This window comes from Borostomias antarcticus (genome assembly GCF_949987555.1).
Source record: "Borostomias antarcticus genome assembly, chromosome: 34".
Lineage (NCBI taxonomy): Eukaryota > Metazoa > Chordata > Actinopteri > Stomiiformes > Stomiidae > Borostomias > Borostomias antarcticus.
In genome coordinates this window covers 3526727-3546546 of record NC_140267.1, presented here as the reverse complement: position 1 = coordinate 3546546, position 19820 = coordinate 3526727, and the positions used below count along the sequence as shown (strand labels likewise).

General features: G+C 44.2%; 1 protein-coding gene across 1 annotated transcript in view; it reads left to right on the top strand.

Moving 5' to 3' along the window:
- Positions 1-18434, top strand: part of atp6v1ba (ATPase, H+ transporting, lysosomal, V1 subunit B, member a) — a 32606-nt gene extending 14172 nt beyond the window's left edge. Inside the window, exons 2-14 of the mRNA XM_084460816.1 lie at positions 569-624; positions 1139-1237; positions 1377-1470; positions 2447-2524; positions 2853-2992; positions 5210-5311; positions 6900-6997; positions 7195-7318; positions 12377-12527; positions 12677-12759; positions 13229-13333; positions 14001-14130; positions 17407-18434. Coding sequence (XP_084316942.1) covers positions 569-624; positions 1139-1237; positions 1377-1470; positions 2447-2524; positions 2853-2992; positions 5210-5311; positions 6900-6997; positions 7195-7318; positions 12377-12527; positions 12677-12759; positions 13229-13333; positions 14001-14130; positions 17407-17549 — 1403 coding nt within the window. The 3' untranslated portion in view covers positions 17550-18434. The remainder of the gene's footprint in view (positions 1-568; positions 625-1138; positions 1238-1376; positions 1471-2446; positions 2525-2852; positions 2993-5209; positions 5312-6899; positions 6998-7194; positions 7319-12376; positions 12528-12676; positions 12760-13228; positions 13334-14000; positions 14131-17406) is intronic.
- The last annotated feature ends 1386 nt before the right edge of the window (positions 18435-19820 follow it).

The following is a 19820-nucleotide window of genomic DNA, read 5'->3' as shown; positions in this document are numbered from 1 at the left end:
TAACTTGGTTTCAGGAGACTACTCATTTCCATGTTGATTGTTGGCTTTCATATGAAAAGAATGTCAAAGTTCGTCCACACAACTTTCTTGTTTCTTCACCTCAGTCGCATCTGGGTTTGACATTTTCGTGAACTTACATGAACACTTAGCCTAGCCAAGGTTTGTATGATATTGCCAAATGGAATATAGTGGTTCTCTTCAACATGGCTGTTAAAGAAGTTGTTCTTAACCCTTTCGATGCGACAACGTCACCGGCAACATTTTAAAAATATCTAACAAATATTTAATAATATTTAAAAAAATATCTAACAAATCAAAAAAATTCCTCACTCCAACACTTGCTGAAAGCTGAGAAACTGCGCTTTCTAGTATTATAGGGAAAATACAATTAATATTCGAAATGTTGTCACTACTTTCAGGGTTAAAAGGGTTAATAAATGACTTGGAAAAGAGTGCAGGTTGTCAAGTTGAATGCTTAACACATTTATGTATTCGGAATGGAACTACGAAAAGATTTTCTCCGGTGATATTTTCATTTGACGCTTGTCTCTCTTCTTGTCTCTCTCAGCATACTCTACTGTCTCTGGTGTGAACGGTCCCCTGGTGATTTTAGATAATGTGAAGGTGAGTTAAAAGCCCTTTTTTCCATGTACAGTATTTTTATTTTCTTTGATAATGAAATTGCTATTCTGAAGTTCACCATGTCATGTTATTCACTTCACTAGGGCCTAAGTCTGCAGTGTCTTGAGATGTGAATTCACATCTTAGGTGTTAATCATGGCTAACATTAAGGCCTTTACTGCTGTGATAGAGTAGGGCTGGGTATCAAGTCGAATTTCAAGATTCGATTCGATTCCGATTCACAAGGTTCGGAATCGATTATCTCGATTCGATTCAATATCGATTCGGTTAGTGTTATTAAAACCTGTTTTGTTTTAATGAATGAATGAATCATTGAATGAATGAATGAATAAACTATTCATTCCTTCATTTATTTATTCATTCATTCATTCATTAAATAAAAGATCGATTTCGGGATTCACAAATCGATTCTGAATCATTTGATTCAGAATCGATCCAGAATCGAGCCCTAATAAAGAGCAAGGTGGCTTATGAGCCGTTTGTTTTGTTGGTGTAGTTTCCCAGGTATGCTGAGATCGTCCACTTGACCCTTCCTGACGGAACCAAGCGGAGTGGTCAGGTACTGGAGGTCATCGGCACCAAGGCTGTTGTACAGGTGAGACACACACACACACACACACATTTCTATAAACCTGCACGCTCGCTCGCTCACTCTCAAACACGCACTCACGCACCTGCAACCCAAACCAATTGAAAGTTGTCGCGAAGTTCACAAGCGTCTTTTTCGACCGCAGGTGTTCGAAGGGACATCTGGCATCGACGCCAAGAAGACCGCCTGCGAGTTTACCGGCGACATCCTGCGCACGCCCGTGTCCGAGGACATGCTGGGTAAGACGAGCCCTCCCCCCCGGAGGAGAGCGTGAAATCGGCCGCTGATGAGAGCGGAGCGAGTCCGACACCTGGAGCCTCGTCAGCTGTTCCTCTCCAGCTCTAACGCTCTCACAACACAAAGGGAACGCAAACCAAGCGCTGCTCTCTACATGCGCTAAATGCTATTGTTCTGCACCAGTTTTCCTAACCTAGCCACTCGTTACTCCCTAGCAGACAAATCGGAGGAACAAAAACCTGAAAATAATCCCTCTCGTGCTTATATGACGCTTGTTGGCCCAGTGTGGGCCTTGTTGGTTCTCCATGACCCTAGTCTCTCATAGCCAGACCTATCTCCACACTACGTTTACGCTGTGTCAGCGCCGGAGACAGGTCTGGCTGGATATATTACCATTCTGCAATAGGGGGGAAAAAACGCAGTATTTCATTAAACCAATCACAGTCATCTTGGGCGGATCCATCTGAACACAGATCCTCCTGGCCTGAACACAGAACCTCCCTAGGCTGAACACTGCATCCTTGTCTGAAACATTGAAATAGCAGTTTAAATTGTGGTTTATGAAATGCTTGGCAGGCCATCTGACCGATCGTATAATCTGTAAGCAAGCCTTAAAGATGGAAGGAGCCGGCATACTGAAAGGGAATGTCCACACTGAGGTGAAGGATGCAAAAATATATTCTCAATCTTTCAAAACATAGTGCCGTACGAAAAAAGAGTGCTACCAAAAAGTGTGGAGTGAGAAAAAGGGAGAAATGTTTTGGTCGGAGTACCTTCATGAGTCTGCTCTTTACATTTTTTATCTCTTGGCTCTCGCACATGATAAAAATATGTTTTAACTACTATTTAAACTATTTTTCCACTCTATACGGATACTTGAAATCCGTTTTCAAGTGTCCATTTACCTAACTGCGCAACGTATTCTATGATCTAACGCGTGTGGACATGTGAACTGACAGAAAACGTGTAACGTTTCAGGACGTGTTTTCAACGGCTCCGGCAAGCCCATCGACCGCGGGCCCAACGTGCTGGCCGAGGACTACCTGGACATCATGGGTGAGACGCTCGTCAGGACAACGCCTTCACTGACCAGGGCTGCTGCTGACGGGCTAGCCTCAGCTTAGAGTAGGTCCAGCTGTGTGAACTACTAGGGCAGTTACTAGGGCAGTTTAGAGCTGTGTGAACTACTAGGGCAGTTACTAGGGCATTAATTAGTCCCATAGCTTGGAGGTGTACAAAAAAAGGAATAAAAAAAAATCTCCAAAATGGAATTAACTGGTTTTCAGCCCGACAGCAGCGATAGATATGTTGATATTTTGACCGTTATGGGGGTCTTCAATAAAGGGACGGGGACCCCACATAATCTCTCATCACCTGTCCCCAGGTCAGCCAATCAACCCTCAGTGCCGTATCTACCCCGAGGAAATGATCCAGACTGGCATCTCGGCCATCGATGGCATGAACAGCATCGCCCGAGGACAGAAGATCCCCATCTTCTCCGCCGCCGGCCTGCCTCACAACGAGGTCAGTTGAAGGGTTCTGCAGGGTCAAGGGTCAAAACGGGGCTTCACTCCCCTCCGAGGGCTGTTTTTAAAATGTGCTAAATAAACATAAACTATAGACTAACTAGGTGTAGTTAGGGAGGGACATGGTGACAGGTCTATAGAAGGAGGGACATGGTGACAGGTCTATAGAAGGAGAGAGACAGAAGGAGGGACATGGTGACAGGTCTATAGAAGGAGAGAGACAGAAGGAGGGACATGGTGACAGGTCTATAGAAGGAGAGAGGGACAGAAGGAGGGACATGGTGACAGGTCTATAGAAGGAGAGAGACAGAAGGAGGGACATGGTGACAGGTCTATAGAAGGAGAGAGAGACAGAAGGAGGGACATGGTGACAGGTCTATAGAAGGAGAGAGACAGAAGGAGGGACATGGTGACAGGTCTATAGAATGAGAGAGACAGACGGAGGGACATGGTGACAGGTCTATAGAAGGAGAGAGACACAGAAGGAGGGACATGGTGACAGGTCTATAGAAGGAGAGAGAGACAGAAGGAGGGACATGGTGACAGGTCTATAGAAGGAGAGAGAGACAGAAGGAGGGACATGTTGACAGGTCTATAGAATGAGAGAGACAGAAGGAGGGACATGTTGACAGGTCTATAGAAGGAGAGAGAGACAGAAGGAGGGACATGGAGACAGGTCTATAGAAGGAGGGACATGGAGACAGGTCTATAGAAGGAGGGACATGGTGACAGAGGTCTATAGAAGGAGAGAGACAGACAGAGGGACATAGTGACAGGTCTATAGAAGGAGAGAGAGACAGAAGGAGGGACATGGTGACAGGTCTATAGAAGGAGAGAGAGACGGAAGGAGGGACATGAGGTCTATAGAAGGAGAGAGAGACAGAAGGAGGGACATGGTGACAGGTCTATAGAAGGAGGGACATGGTGACAGGTCTATAGAAGGAGAGAGACAGAAGGAGGGACATGGTGACAGGTCTATAGAAGGAGAGAGAGACGGAAGGAGGGACATGGGGACAGGTCTATAGAAGGAGAGAGACAGAAGGAGGGACATGAAGACAGGTCTATAGAAGGAGGGACATGGTGACAGGTCTATAGAAGGAGGGACATGGTGACAGGTCTATAGAAGGAGAGGGACAGAAGGAGAGGGACATGGTGACAGGTCTATAGAAGGAGAGAGACAGAAGGAGGGACATGGTGACAGGTCTATAGAAGGAGAGAGAGACAGAAGGAGGGACATGGTGACAGGTCTATAGAAGGAGAGACATGGTGACAGGTCTATAGAAGGAGAGAGAGACAGAAGGAGGGACATGGTGACAGGTCTATAGAAGGAGAGAGAGACAGAAGGAGGGACATGGTGACAGGTCTATAGAAGGAGAGAGAGACAGAAGGAGGGACATGGTGACAGGTCTATAGAAGGAGAGAGAGACAGAAGGAGGGACATGGTGACAGGTCTATAGAAGGAGAGAGAGACAGAAGGAGGGACATGGTGACAGGTCTATAGAAGGAGAGAGAGACAGAAGGAGGGACATGAGGTCTATAGAAGGAGAGAGAGACAGAAGGAGGGACATGGTGACAGGTCTATAGTCTATAGATATATGGCCTACAGTAGAAACCCTAGAACAGGCTCCGCGTTGTCCACCTAATGATGGCGGTCGACTTGGCGTGTCTGCGGAGAGCGCCGCGGAACCCCCCGGGCGTCCGGTCTCATTAGCCAGATGTCACGGGGGGTCACCCTCAGCCCGGCCCCCTCTTTGGGCCAGGTGTCTCAGCTCAGGGGTCACAGAGGGGTCACCCCGCATCAGCACACACACGCCGTTACATTAAGTGATAAGCGTGAAATCCCCCCCCCCCTCCACACCCACTCGGCATTCCCTTGGTCAAAGTTGTTGCCCCCCACCAACTAGGGTTGCGAAATACCGTGAATATTCACCAAGTGCCCAAAATTCCCCAAATTTTCATTCAAATTTCCCATTTATTCCCATAGGTTCCCATTAATTCCCTTTAATTCGCATGGGATGTTTGTAAATATTCACGGATTTTGCAACCCTACCCCCACCACACGTTCTATGTTGACAAACGTAACGATGCACAAAATGCTTTGTTAACTTGCTAATAGTGCCCCCCCCACCCCCCACCCTGTCCAAACCTTATTGTATCAACCTTGGAGCATCAGGCCGTGTTCAGACCTTTTATTGGGATCTTTTTTTCTGTTCAGATTGCCGCCCAGATCTGTCGCCAGGCCGGCCTGGTGAAGAAGTCCAAGGATGTGATGGACTACAGCGACGACAACTTCGCCATCGTCTTCGCCGCCATGGGGGTGAGGCCGTGATCGATTGACGAAAACCTTTTTCCCCCTCCTCCTCTTTCTATCTCTCTCTCTTTCTGGCTTGTCTGCTTTATTCACCGTGCTGCTAATGCTGTCCTCTTAACCCTGGCGCCGCCCTCGTCCACCCCCCCCCCCCCCACACTCCCTCTCATTCACCAGGGGACTTGGCGCTGGGTCCCCCATGTTAGTGCTTCTCCCCTGGGCAGAGCCTGGCCACCCTCCCTCCCTCCCTGCACACACTCATCCTGACACCATCACATTCACTCCAGCTCCGCTGCTCTCCTGTTCACCGTTTAATGCCCTACTGGGTAGGGGGGTATATTACTGGTTACTGGTTAGAGGGCATGTGACTGGGTAGGGGGGTATATTACTGGGTAGGGGGTATATAACTGGTTACTGGTAGGGGGGTATATTACTGGTTAGGGGGGTATATTACTGGTAAGGGGGGTATATTACTGGTTAGGGGGGTATATTACTGGTAAGGGGGGTATATTACTGGTTAGGGGGGTATATTACTGGTAAGGGGGGTATATTACTGGTTAGGGGGGTATATTACTGGTTAGGGGGGTATATTACTGGTAAGGGGGGTATATTACTGGTTAGGGGGGTATATTACTGGTTAGGGGGGTATATTACTGGTTAGGGGGGTATATTACTGGGTAGGGGGGCATGTGACTGGGTAGGGGGGCATGTGACTGGGTAGGGGGGCATGTGACTGGGTAGGGGGGTATGTGACTGGGTAGGGGGCATGTGACTGGGTAGGGGGCATGTGACTGGGTAGGGGGCATGTGACTGGGTAGGGGATAGGGGGTATGTTACTGGGTAGGGGGTATGTAACTGGGTAGGGGGTATGTGATTGGGTAGGGGGGTATGTGACTGGGTAGGGGGGTATGTAACTGGGTAGGGGGGTATGTGACTGGGTAGGGGGTATGTGACTGGGTAGGGGGTATGTGACTGGGTAGGGGGGTATGTGACTGGGTAGGGGGGGTATGTGACTGGGTAGGGGGTATGTGACTGGTTAGGGGGTATATTACTGGGTAGGGGGGTATGTGACCTGCGGCAGGGATGTCCGTGACCCCCCCCAGTGACCCCCCCAGCCCTCCCTGCTGATTAATTCACACCCCATTGAGGCCCCGGCTGTAACACAAGTGCTAAGCCTCGTCGGGAGCGTGAAAACGCCAGCCTCTCTGGCGGACGAGTGTGAATAGGGATGTGTGCACACCGGAGCTTATCTTCTTCTTGAAAAAGGACACTCCAATTAAGGGGAATAACACTGTATAAAGGAGGCCATGTTAGCATCTCATTAACACTTAAAGCCTTGTTCATGCAACAGTAGAATATATCGGGTTACCGCTGGTAGAATGCGGATGGACAAGTACAGTGCGGTGAACAGTACTCAAGTTGCCTCTCTACTGAGTTTAAGAACATGTCGAAAAACATGCTCCTTTTGTTCCTTTTCACTGGCTTGAAGGCCACTGCTGCATTTTTCTTCAAAGTGTTTGTTATTGATTTTTTTCAAGGACATCTACAGTTCAGTTATAATCAAAAAAAAAAAAAATCTATTTTTTCTAACCTTCAGGTCAACATGGAAACGGCTCGCTTCTTCAAGTCCGACTTCGAGGAGAACGGCTCCATGGACAACGTCTGCCTGTTCTTAAACCTGGCCAACGATCCCACGTGAGTCCCGGAAGATGAGGTCCTCCTTGCGCAGCAGTAATAATACCGGCTACAGTCGTACACACCGTAACTGTCAGATCACATCTGTCCATGCTATCAATCAATCAATCAAAGCTTTATTTATATGCTACATACTCTTAAAATAACCTTGTGGGATATTGGAACAGACAGTTACAAAATGACATTTTCTCATCCAGCATCGAACGCATCATCACGCCGCGCCTGGCTCTGACCTCAGCGGAGTACCTGGCCTACCAGTGCGAGAAGCACGTACTGGTCATCCTCACCGACATGAGCTCCTACGCCGAGGCCCTGAGAGAGGTAGGCCCGGACACGCCGCGCTCCTCAAAGCCCTTCGCACATGCCTGATAGCAGACAGAATTGCCCACTTTGTTACTTTGTTACTAAAACTACCAACTACTACCCAATCGTCATCCTCTCGGGTGTCACATGGTCCCAGTACACAGCTTGACAACGCTTGAACAGCTTGACAATGGCGTTAGACCCATCCTGATTGGCTAATCTTTAGAACCCACAGCTAACCTCACATCTTCACGTGGGGGAATAACCAGTAGGATTGGAGTGGGGCGTAGCTGCTGAACGAGACGATAACTAAATAAAAACTTGACAATCTATTGATATTTTCATCAGCACATAAAAACTACACGGAATTGTTAGAGAAAGACGATTTGGGAAGAGATCCAATCAGAATGCTGAGATTTCCGTGAAAGTTGTGGGTCACGCTGAAAAAAATTGGAACACAGGCCAGGAGAGCATATAGAAATGTAATTCAGTAGCTTTGTCCATCAGTCTAATAGATGTTTCCTCCTGGGGTATGAGTTTGGAAACTCCAGAGAAATGGTTAAAGTCGCACAGAAACGGACATTTGAGCTGACTTTCAACGAACAGTATAGACCTAGTTAGTCAAACTGTGGGTCTTACTAGAAGACAGATCATTTGCGCTGTGAAACCGACAGAAAATCCGCATTGTTTACCAGATCTTCTCCGAATCTGCAGCTGGGTAGGTTATGTTTTGCAACAAAAAAAGCCGTAATTGTTGCGACATAACATCGGCCACTACCATCGGTGAATGTCCTTTTATTTGCCGATGCGCCGATGGCAGTCAACAAGGCCAACATCGGCCGATGCATCGGTGCATCCCTAATAGTAATAATAACGATAATAATAATTCGGTTTATTTATAAAGCATTTTTCATTGAAAGACAATCTCATAGTGCTGAAAAACAGTTTAGCTAGTAAACATGGCCTCCTCCTCAAATGTGAGATTAACGTTAACGTTACCTCAATTCCTGAACTACAGTCTGCATGTTCATGTACATCTCTCTCTCTCTCTCTCTCTCTCTCAATACACACACACACTCACACACTCACACACACACACAGTGACCTCAGAGACGGTAAGTAATGTGAAGAACGATCTTAAAGACCTGTTTTTCTTTCACGCAGAACCATTTATACATCGGGAGGAAAGCGAGTCAGGGCTGTAGAACCGGCAGGGTTTACATGTGTGCTCGTAAGACGTGGTTGAAGAGCCATGTGAAGGTTGTGAAGGTTATATTCCTGAAGATGTTCTCTCCCACCTCCCACACCTGATCTTCAGAGCTCAAGGTCCTTATATTGGCCCTTATCAGAGGGTGGTTCATGGGCCTTGCCGTACGAAAATATTATCATGTGTATATATATATATATTTATACCTTTATTTAACCAGGTTAAAAACTCATTGAGATTAAAATCTCTTTTACAAGAGAATCGTGGCAGCAACACAGTTTCCTGAATAAAAGACCTAAAGGTTACGATACACAACTAAACATAAAGGTTACGATACACGATGACAACAAAAAACAACAATAACAACCGCTACAACAATGACAACAAATGTTAACAAGACTAGCTCAAAGCGCAAAATCAGTAATAGTTCATATGACGATCAGTTAACAATTACAACTACCTATAGATTGGGTTTCTAGATGTAGGAGTAGACGCTAAAATTGGACGCTAAAAACACTTAACATTTATATAATTTACCCTCCCAACAGCACAGGGCAGAAGCTATCGTTTTCGGCGGCGTTTGTTTGGCGTCCGTTGGTTTATCAGCGGGATTACGCAAACACTACCAGACAGATTTTCGTGAAACTTGGTGGAGGGTTGTAGCATGGGCGGACATATAACCCATTAAGCTTGCAGCACCAGGATATTTGGACATTTCTCGCCTCTAAGTATCGGTAACCTAATGTCACTGCACATGCTGGCGACATGTTTTCATGGGAAGAGGTTTGCCTTTTCTGAGCGTTCTTTTTAGTTAACTTACATTTAAATTTTTTCTTTGTCCGATTGAAAGCATATATTTTTCTTATTTGGAAAGGATCCCGTGAACGACGCAGCAGTAACTCGATATTTCGGTTTTGTGATTTTGGTTAAGATATAAGATGACAGTTGGGCTCTGAATCACACGCCTCAAATCGGCCACCGTTGAAACCGTTCAGCAGCGGTTAACGTCACCCAGGAAGTTGTTCGTAAGAGCATACGACCCATGACCCCCCCCACGCCCCCAACCCCTTCCACGTGGTGGAGTGCTGGACTTCGTGTCTCCTGTATTCTGGTTCGAAGGCAGGATAATGTCTTCAGCCTGGTGGAGATGCCTCTGCTTCATCATGTTCCCTGGCTCCGGGCGGGAGATGGGAAGAGGGTTTTATTTTCCATTCAGCCGCCCACTTCCCTGCTTTCCTGTGACGAGGAGCCAGGCCTTCTCACCTGCCCCTTGTCATGATGCCTTTATGCACCAGAGCATGTTTTGATGTCTGGATGCGTCGGCCGCACAATGGCGTTTTAAATAGTTAATGCATGTGTGAAAGCGCGGCTCCCTCGGCGCATTGTCCAGCGCTAACCTTGGCACGCATTCTGTGGCTTGTTGGGTATTTAACCACATCTTACGAAGAGCAAAGTTTCTGTGGCTTGTTGGGTATTAAACCACTAAGAAAGAGCAAAGGTTCTTTGGCTTGTTGGGTATTTAAACCCTCTTACTGTACAAAGAGCAATGTTTATGTGGCTTGTTGGGTATTTAAACACTCTTACTGTACAAAGAGCAAAGTTTCTGTGGTTTGTTGGGTATTTAAACACTCTTACTGTACAAAGAGCAAAGTTTCTGTGGCTTGTTGGGTATTTAAACACACTTACTGTACAAAGAGCAAAGTTTCTGTGGCTTGTTGGGTATTAAACCTCTCTTACAAAGACCAAATGTTATGTGGTTTGTTGGGTATTTAACCACTCTTACAAAGACCAAACGTTCTGTGGTTTGTTGGGTATTTAACCACTCTTACAAAGACCAAATGTTATGTGGTTTGTTGGGTATTTAACCACTCTTACAAAGACCAAATGTTATGTGGTTTGTTAGGTATTAAACCACTCTTACAAAGACCAAACGTTATGTGGTTTGTTAGGTATTAAACCACTCTTACAAAGACCAAATGTTATGTGGTTTGTTGGGTATTAAATCACTCTTACAAAGACCAAACATTATGTGGTTTGTTGGGTATTAAACCACTCTTACAAAGACCAAATGTTATGTGGTTTGTTGGGTATTAAACCACTCTTACAAAGACCAAATGTTATGTGGTTTGTTGGGTATTAAACCACTCTTACAAAGACCAAATGTTATGTGGTTTGTTGGGTATTAAACCACTCTTACAAAGACCAAATGTTATGTGGTTTGTTGGGTATTAAACCACTCTTACAAAGACCAAATGTTATGTGGTTTGTTGGGTATTAAACCACTCTTACAAAGACCAAATGTTATGTGGTTTGTTGGGTATTAAACCACTCTTACAAAGACCAAATGTTATGTGGTTTGTTGGGTATTAAACCACTCTTACAAAGACCAAATGTTATGTGGTTTGTTGGGTATTAAACCACTCTTACAAAGACCAAATGTTATGTGGTTTGTTGGGTATTTAACCACTCTTACAAAGACCAAATGTTCTGTGGTTTGTTGGGTATTAAACCACTCTTACAAAGACCAAATGTTATGTGGTTTGTTGGGTATTTAATCACTCTTACAAAGACCAAACGTTATGTGGTTTGTTGGGTATTAAACCACTCTTACAAAGACCAAACGTTATGTGCCTTGTTGGGTATTTTTACAAAGAGCAAACGTGGGCATTTGAATGTAACTTCCTCTCCAGTTCACACGCTCGAAGGCTGACTTTGGAAATGAAGTGACGGTTCGCAAGTGTTAAAGCTCTCGCTGACCTCCACAGGCCAGGATGAGTGCAAAGCTGTGTTTTCCTTCTGCTGACTTGAGCTGAAGTATTTAGCAGTAATTGGCTCTGGTCATTCTGCTGACCGGTAGTGCTCGACTTCTCCTTCTTACCTAATTCTGAAACAGAAACTCGCCAAGAAATGAGTGATCAGATTGAAGCAAGGTAGCACTTCACAATCCTATAGGATTTCTTATTTTTATAGGTCTTTATAATTTCATTATATTAAACTGAGAAACTTGAATAAAGTGAATGAAGGAGAATAGGATTGAGTGTGTTGCATTGTTTTGTAATTCATTGCTGAAAAGTGGTTTTACTCCTTAACATGATCATTTATAATGGTTGTTTTAATGTTATATTTCCTATGAGGAATCACCCACAACTCTTTTTTTCACTTTCTCTATCATTTAATACGTTTCAATGTCGAAGACCTTCAGGCACACAGTCCCTGACTGAAACGTTTTATTAACCCTTTTAACCCTTAGTGACAACATTTTGAATATTAATTGGATTTTCCCTATAATACTAGAAAGCGCAGTTTCTCAGCTTTCAGCAAGTGTTGGAGTGAAGAATTTTTTAGATTTGTTAGATTTTTTTAAAAATATTATTAAATATTTGTTAGATATTTTTAAAATGTTGCCGGTGACGTGGTCGTATCGAAAGGGTTAAATGATATGAAGCAAGTGAAAATACTACACTACTCCACCTACGCACCTGTCACTAATATTGGATTCAGGTGTGCAATGATCCTTAATTTATGGTTTTTCTAAAACCTATTTTAAATCTCATTGTTTCACTCCTTTATTCATCCAAATTCCCCAGAATGAATAAGCTTATCATTGAAATCGACTGCGGTAGTGAAATATCAAGTCCTCAGAGAATCATGTCTCATGAGTGGTTCCTGCTCTAGTGATCTTTGGACTTTGACCTCTAGCTTCCGTTTCTTAATGTTGTGTGTCTCTGTCTACCATGTTTGTCTCTTGTCCGTTCTGCCCCTATGTAAAGCGACCTTGGGTTTTATGAAAGGTGCTATATAAATTAAAGTTATTATTATTATTATTAGTGGTTCCCGCCCGTGTCTCACCTGTCCCCTGTCCCCCCCAGGTGTCCGCCGCCAGGGAAGAGGTCCCTGGTCGCCGTGGTTTCCCCGGGTACATGTACACCGATCTGGCCACCATCTACGAGCGCGCCGGCCGTGTGGAGGGCAGGAACGGATCCATCACCCAGATCCCCATCCTCACCATGCCCAACGACGGTGAGAGCACGCTCACGCACCGGTCTCTCACTAGGACGAGAGGGGTCTCGCTCGATGTTGTTCTTTGAGGGGCCTTTCTCTTTTTTTGGATAGATCTTCTAATAACTTGTCCGGTGAGCTGTGGTGTTGAAGGTCCTTTGTTTTGACAGACATCACCCACCCCATCCCTGATCTGACCGGGTACATCACCGAGGGACAGGTCTATGTGGACAGACAGCTGCACAACAGACAGGTACGGGACGGACGTTTGCCGCGTTTTGTTTAGTCGGTTGAATCACTCAATCAATCAATCAATCAATCAATCAAAGCTTTATTTGTAGAGCGCATTTCATACCCAGAGGCAACACAATGTGCTTTACAGAGAACAAGGGAGGTGGGCATACGACCCACTCTCTACATATTCCAGAGGGAAGCAAAAAAACAGTAATCACCCGGGGGCCAGATAAGTGAGCTGTAAAAATTCTTCCCTGACCCCTCTCAACAAGGCGATGGAGCAAGCTCCTGGAGTATGTTTGTCTACCGGTTAAGAACATTTATAAAGCAATAAATTACATTAAATTACATTTCAGAGTAAGAGAGGCTAAAAAAGCATCATAGGAGAGACATGGCAAATACTGGTGTGTGTTTGCTACGGCCCAGGCCTAAAGCATGAATACGTAATCGACTTTTGATGAATTATCTTGCGTTTATCCGCCGTTCAGATCTACCCTCCCATCAACGTGCTGCCCTCCCTCTCTCGACTGATGAAGTCCGCCATCGGCGAGGGGATGACACGCAAGGACCACGCCGACGTCTCCAACCAGCTGGTGAACCCCCGCTCTGCTTCACACACACATCTCACGACTGGGACAGCAACGTTGGAATAGTTCTCGTTTTTTTATTAGTTCAAAATGTTTTTAACGCCTTGTTTTCGTTATTTTGTTAGTGTTCATAAACTATAATCTATAACCTGAGTAATACAATTACTCCTGTCCTACCCCAATCCCAAGACAGAGTCAATGGAGGAATGAGATTTCGAGGAATGAAAGCTTCAGTTTACATTATTGACACAATACAAGCTATTAGCATGTTAGACAGACAAATCATGACATCCCCCCATTCTAAAGTCCCCACACCGTGAGCTAAAAGTTAACTAGCCAAAGTTACTTACCTACCTGCAGTGGGTGGTTAGTCACGGAGAGGACTCATAAGGTTGGAAGTGTCGGTCCCTTTCTCAGCTACGTTCTTTTTGCATCTGCAGACACGGGGCTACCTCCATCAAGTTCCCCTCTGCGTTCTGAGAATAACCAAAATAGGACCTATAACCTCAGGACCAAACTTCAAGTCATCCCTAATGTAGACCCACAGGAATCCCGAAAAAAATCTGCCTCTAGTCCAGAATTCTAGGTCTAGGTTATATGAACAGAAATAATCTATTGGCCTAGCTGCCTAGAATGAATAATAATGTGCCCCATCCTCTGGTCGTCCTCCCAGTACGCCTGCTACGCCATCGGGAAGGACGTGCAGGCCATGAAGGCAGTGGTGGGCGAGGAGGCCCTCACCTCAGATGACCTGCTCTATCTGGAGTTCCTGCAGAAGTTTGAGAAGAATTTCATCGCTCAGGGTAACGTGGTTTGGTGATTAGCACCGTGTTTGTGTAATTATTTTATTTTTATCAAGATTATACTTCCAAAAGCACAATATTAAGATTTTATTGTGGGGAGCAGCATGTTGCGCAGAAAATATAAACATCTCACCACATACAATCAACAACAAGTACACCAGGAGCTAAGAAGATCATTGGTTAAAGGAGAATGTTCGCTTTTGACAACCTGGACCTTATTTACGGCATATTATAAGACGTTTGACTCACAGAGATAACTCTGGTGTAATTCGGAGGCCAAGTATATCCATGTAATGGCGGCGGACGGGGCACTGAGAATGCAGCTTCTAAAAAATGTATTTTCTGCCGCGAAACGGTTTTCATCAATCTGTCTTTATGAATCGCTAGTCATTCATATTCTATAATCGCTTGTTAAAGAATCTTAATTCTACAACGGAAAGTTTGGATACTTGATTCTGATTGGCTAGCAGTTGTGCTTACATAGAGCGTAGGCCTGTTGTGTTTTTTCCACATACCTCTAATATGATGTTTAGAAACGTCTTTAGAAACGAAATAGCTTCCCCACTTGTAGCAAGTGGGGAAGCTATTTCGTTTCTAAAGACGTTTCTAAAGATCGTATTACAGAGGCATGTGAAAAACCACAACAAGCCCTCGCTCTATGCAAGCACAACTGCTAGCCAATCAGAATCAAGTATCCAAACTTTCCGTCGTAGAATTAAGATTCTTTAACAAGCGATTATAGAATGTCATTGTACGGGACAGTGATTAATTTCTATTATGCTTCTTGAAGTATATCCAGTCTTTGTGGTTTTTGTAGATTTGTCAGTGCCTCCCTCGTGATGGTTTCTGAAGAGGGGAGCCACAATCGGATTTAATAGAGTATTTAGATAGGCTGAATAATGCCATGGAATCCTTTCATGCCAGACAATGGTCAACTTTCATGGCGGATACATAGATGTTTTTCATTTCCCGCAAATGGTGCCGAGAGTCCTTCAGGGATAATGTTTTCCCTTCTTCAAAGCGTGTACCGTACCCACATCTGTTCTGTTACTCGTCCTTGGCGCGTCAAGATTTCTAAAAGAATTCTTCCGTTCCTAGTGTCCGATTTGAAGTTGAAGCCCCAGTGTCATTAAATTCACATCTCATTAGAAAACAGGCATTGAAAACATAAGATAATCCATATGCTCAATAGAAATTGTATGAGATGTCAATATCATGCATCAGTACACGTTCATCTGTAACCTAGGCAAACGGGTCTATTTTACACTGAAGAAAACAGTGTCCGTTCTGTCATGAGATACTGGCTTTTTTCAGCTCCTGTTTGGAGCCGATATGTCAGGAGGAAATGAGCCTATTATGCGTTCGTTCATCCCTCACACACGTACCAGAGCCTACCACCTGGGGGCGCTCGCCACAATCCATTTTTCCCCACGGCCAAGTACATTTTGCTTTCGAACTATGCTTGGTGTCTCAGTAAAAGTATGAGTCTATTCTACTCAGGAGCCTGTCTACTTTCTAAATGCACTGAGTTCAGTGCTCGAGGTGTTAAGTAGCACTTTTGGTAGTCGGGAGTAAAATGTCACAAAACATGAGCATAGGGGCGGAGCCAGCGCCTACCTTTCAAAACCAGCTGCATTTGGACATAGTTCATCAGGAGCGTATAGTCGGGACTAAATGAAAAACTCATCCATTCCAGAAAAGAAGAAAACTAGTTAGCCAACTCTGTGAAGTTGGGTAACTTGGAAGAAGCCTAAATTGCACTTTGTGCCAGATATACTACCTACAGCTCGTACTAACGCAGGACTCACTAGCAATACTAGCTGCGGTCAGTGACCAATCAGAGGCCAAATCAGCCTCCCCGCACAGCCCACTATCTGCACGGGCCAATCATTCTCCGCGAACAATCCAAGAGTTTTCCCATTGGTGTCCACGAATATAATAGTTTTTTCCCCAGAAGTTGTCGCCGCAGCGAGAGCTTCTGGAAAATCCGAATAAATGCTTAGCCTACAGTTTAGACCAAACAAAAACTACGATGGGCTGATATGCTGGCTCTATAGATAAGTCTATAGAGAAATCTAAACTAGAAAAGCCCACTGTACCGACATTCAACAACTATACATGCTGACGACATGCGTCAAGGGTGGGGGACGACAGGTTCACTTGCAGTCTTGATTTCTGATTTCTGAACTCGTGCTCACTGAGGCCTCCCTCTGGGCTGGCATGCTGTTACTTCTCGCACATAACCCAGAACGGAAGGGACAGTGAACCTGGAGCAGTCAGGAGCACCGTGGGCTTGGTGTTCCTCCATCTTAAGAAGTGCCTCATTACGGTGGATAAAGGGGAATTTTGGACACAGGGCCTGGAATTTTGGACATAGGGCCTCATTTATGACTTGGCCTAGATCATTTTCAGCTGCGTCCACGCTGTCCTTCTTGTGGGCATGCACATGTTGCTAACACTAGCGTAACGCAACGGTGCCGGGCTAACATCCACTACCAAACTCACTTAAACACTTGACAGTGCACCCAAAGCGAGTACAATATCGGTCTGACTGGGGTTAATAACTGTCAGTTGGGGTTCATTTCAACTATCGTTGAATCCTTGACTCTTTGGGGAACGATTTTCTCTGTGGAAGTAGCGTGACCTTTAATTTTTTAAATTCCTTGAACGAAATCCACCAGACATGAGTTCTCTATGATTCTCACTGACAAAGGATTCAGCGATACTTTGTCTTCGAAAAATTATGTTAAACACTCAAATAACCCCAGTAGACTGTCATATTTTCTTTTCTTTGGTTGCACTGTGGATTGTTTGTGTGTTTGGTAGTGGATGCTACCTCAGTACCATTGCATTGCGCTAGCATTAGCATAATATGCATGCCCAAAAGAAGGACAGAATGGAATTAGCTGAAAATGGTCTCCATCGATCAGCAACATAATGGTCTTTAACCCTTTTAATACGACCATGTCACCGGCAACATTTTACAAATATCTAACAAATATTTAATATTATTAAAAAAATATCTAACAAATCTAAAAAATTCCTCACTCCAACACTTGCTGAAAGCTGAGAAATTGCGCTTTCTAGTATTATAGGGAAAATCCAATTAATATTCAAAATGTTGTCACTATTTTCAGGGTTAAAAGGGTTAATGAGACATTTTGTCAAAAATAAGAATAAGAACTACCCCTTTTATACATGAATCAATCATCTCTTTCCCATAGAGTAAACTCAGGAAGGGTTTGATTACATGCTATTCCCCCCCCCCCCATGCAGGTCCCTATGACAACCGGACCGTGTACGAGACCCTGGACATCGGGTGGCAGCTGCTCCGAATCTTCCCCAAAGAGATGCTGAAGAGAATCCCCCAGAGCACCATAGCCGAGTTCTACCCCCGGGAATCCGCCGCCCGCCACTAGGAGGGGCCTCGGGGCTGCTCTGACTCTCCCCTCCCCCCCCCCACACACACACACACACACCTCCCACCTGAAGGAAACAGGTTCGCCTCCTGGCCCCTTCCCAACCCAGAGAACAGAGCAGCAGTCCAGCCTCCCTCTGTAGATGTTGTACTGTACCCGTGTCCCCGATCTCGTGTGGATAGTGTTTGTGATCGTAATATCGACATTTTATTCTGAAAACGTTAACATACCCTTGCAAAAAACATAACAATCCTTTTATTTATTGGGGTATGTTACTGCTGGATTTTTTTGAGTTGTAGTTTTGGGGGGGAAGGGGGGTTCATGGAATATTGTCACCCCCACGTCAAAATGAAGTGGAACCTTCCTATAAGAAGTACATTAGATGATTTCAGTGCATTTAGATGATTTCAAAGGGAATTGTGTTTTCTCTTCATTACATTTCAGTGGTTTGAATTTTGTCCAATATAAACGTAGGAGTTACCTGAATATTGAATTTCTATCGATGTAAAATATTTAAATTACTAATTAGTGATAGAATATGGTTGGGGTGGAAATGCTCATGATAAATGTGATTTATTTGACCATATTATTGTAGCACATACCTTAACTGTTCACAGGTGTGGCGAGGTATGGAGCTTGATATTGGACAAACTTTTGGCCACTTGAAATTGATGTCATTACTAGATCTGTGAACCTTTCCATTTCACCTACTGTAACATGTTTTCCCTCTGTTTGCCCTTGGTGCATTTACCCTGGAAAGAATACAAAGGATGTTTACATTTCCTCGTTTGTTTGTTTGTTGTATGTGATGTAATGAGAAAAAGAATACTAAACATTCCCATCTCTTCAATGCTAATTATCTTTGGTTGTTTGCAGATATTGCATCTGTGTATCGGTATTGATTCGTGTGTTTATCTGTCTATAAAGAAATTAAATTATATTAGAGTAGAACATCTGACTCATCTTTGACTTCCCCTGATGGCTAGCCAGCATTTCCTTTGACAATTGGTGTGGCCATGTTGCACTGGGTAAGGCATTAGTAGAAACATTCATTTACATGACCATGTAGCACTGGGTAAGGCTTTAGTAGAAACATTCATTTACATGACCATGTTGCACTGGGTAAGGCATGAGTAGAAACATTAATTTACATGTAGCACTCAAGTAATAGCCATAATCAGCCTACCACTTGTTCAAAGATCGTCATCTGTAAAGGTATTTCCCTGCAAGCTCCTCCCATATTTTCTGTTAATCATTTATATAGTCATGGCGAACCGAGAAGAACGCAATCAAATGGACATTGTTGCCGACCTCTCTAATCAAGGCAAGTAGGCTGTTATTTAGTTGAACAGCTATGCTAGCTAGCTTTTAATGTTGATATAACATGACTTGTTGTCCATGGAGCAAGATTTATAATTGTATTATTTTATTTGTCAGGGACAATGAAAACAACATTGTAACGGGTTAAAATAACATGACACGTGTTGCATTCTAGGATTTCTAGCCATATAATTTGCAACCCCTGCCATTCATTCCTTCATTTGCAACACCTGCCCGTATACATACAATAGCATTACATGCACTTTTATACCATGGCCATTGTGAGACTGTCTTCAAGGGCAAAGTCCAACACAAGTATTGCTGTGATTGTGTCCAGAAATAACTAACATTTCATTTCGGTCCAAGGCTACTTTTTCCCCAAGCAACTTAACTTGCTGCCAGTGACGGTCACAGCTAGTAGGCTATTTTATCTGAACCTCGGGTGGCTGCCTAGTGGTCAGACAGAAACAAGTCAGCAAGACAACAGCTTTACTTCTAAAATGGGCCTATTAGTTCACACAGGGACTGCATTAATACACCCAGCTCACAGCCCTTCAAAGAGTAAGTGTACTGTATGTGGAACATTACTGTAAATAAATGTGAACAAGGAACTCAACAGTACAGTATCTGTTTGTGTATCCCAAATAGGTCAATGGTAATCTCCCTCTGAATCACCTGCACATTTATAACCCAATGACGAGCACAGATCTGCAAGACTAGCAAATGACACCTTGTTGAGATGTTCAAGCGCATGGTAGCGGTGTGGCTAGCTAACACCACGTTCTCTAGAGTGGCAGGGGCACATGTGACCTGAAAGAAGTAGTAGTAGTAGTAGTATTAGTATTAGTAGTGGTATTAGTAGTGGTATTAGTAGTAGTAACAGTAGTAGTTGTAGTAATAGTAACAATAGTACTGTAGTAGTAGTAGTAGTAGCAGCAGCAGCAGTAGTAG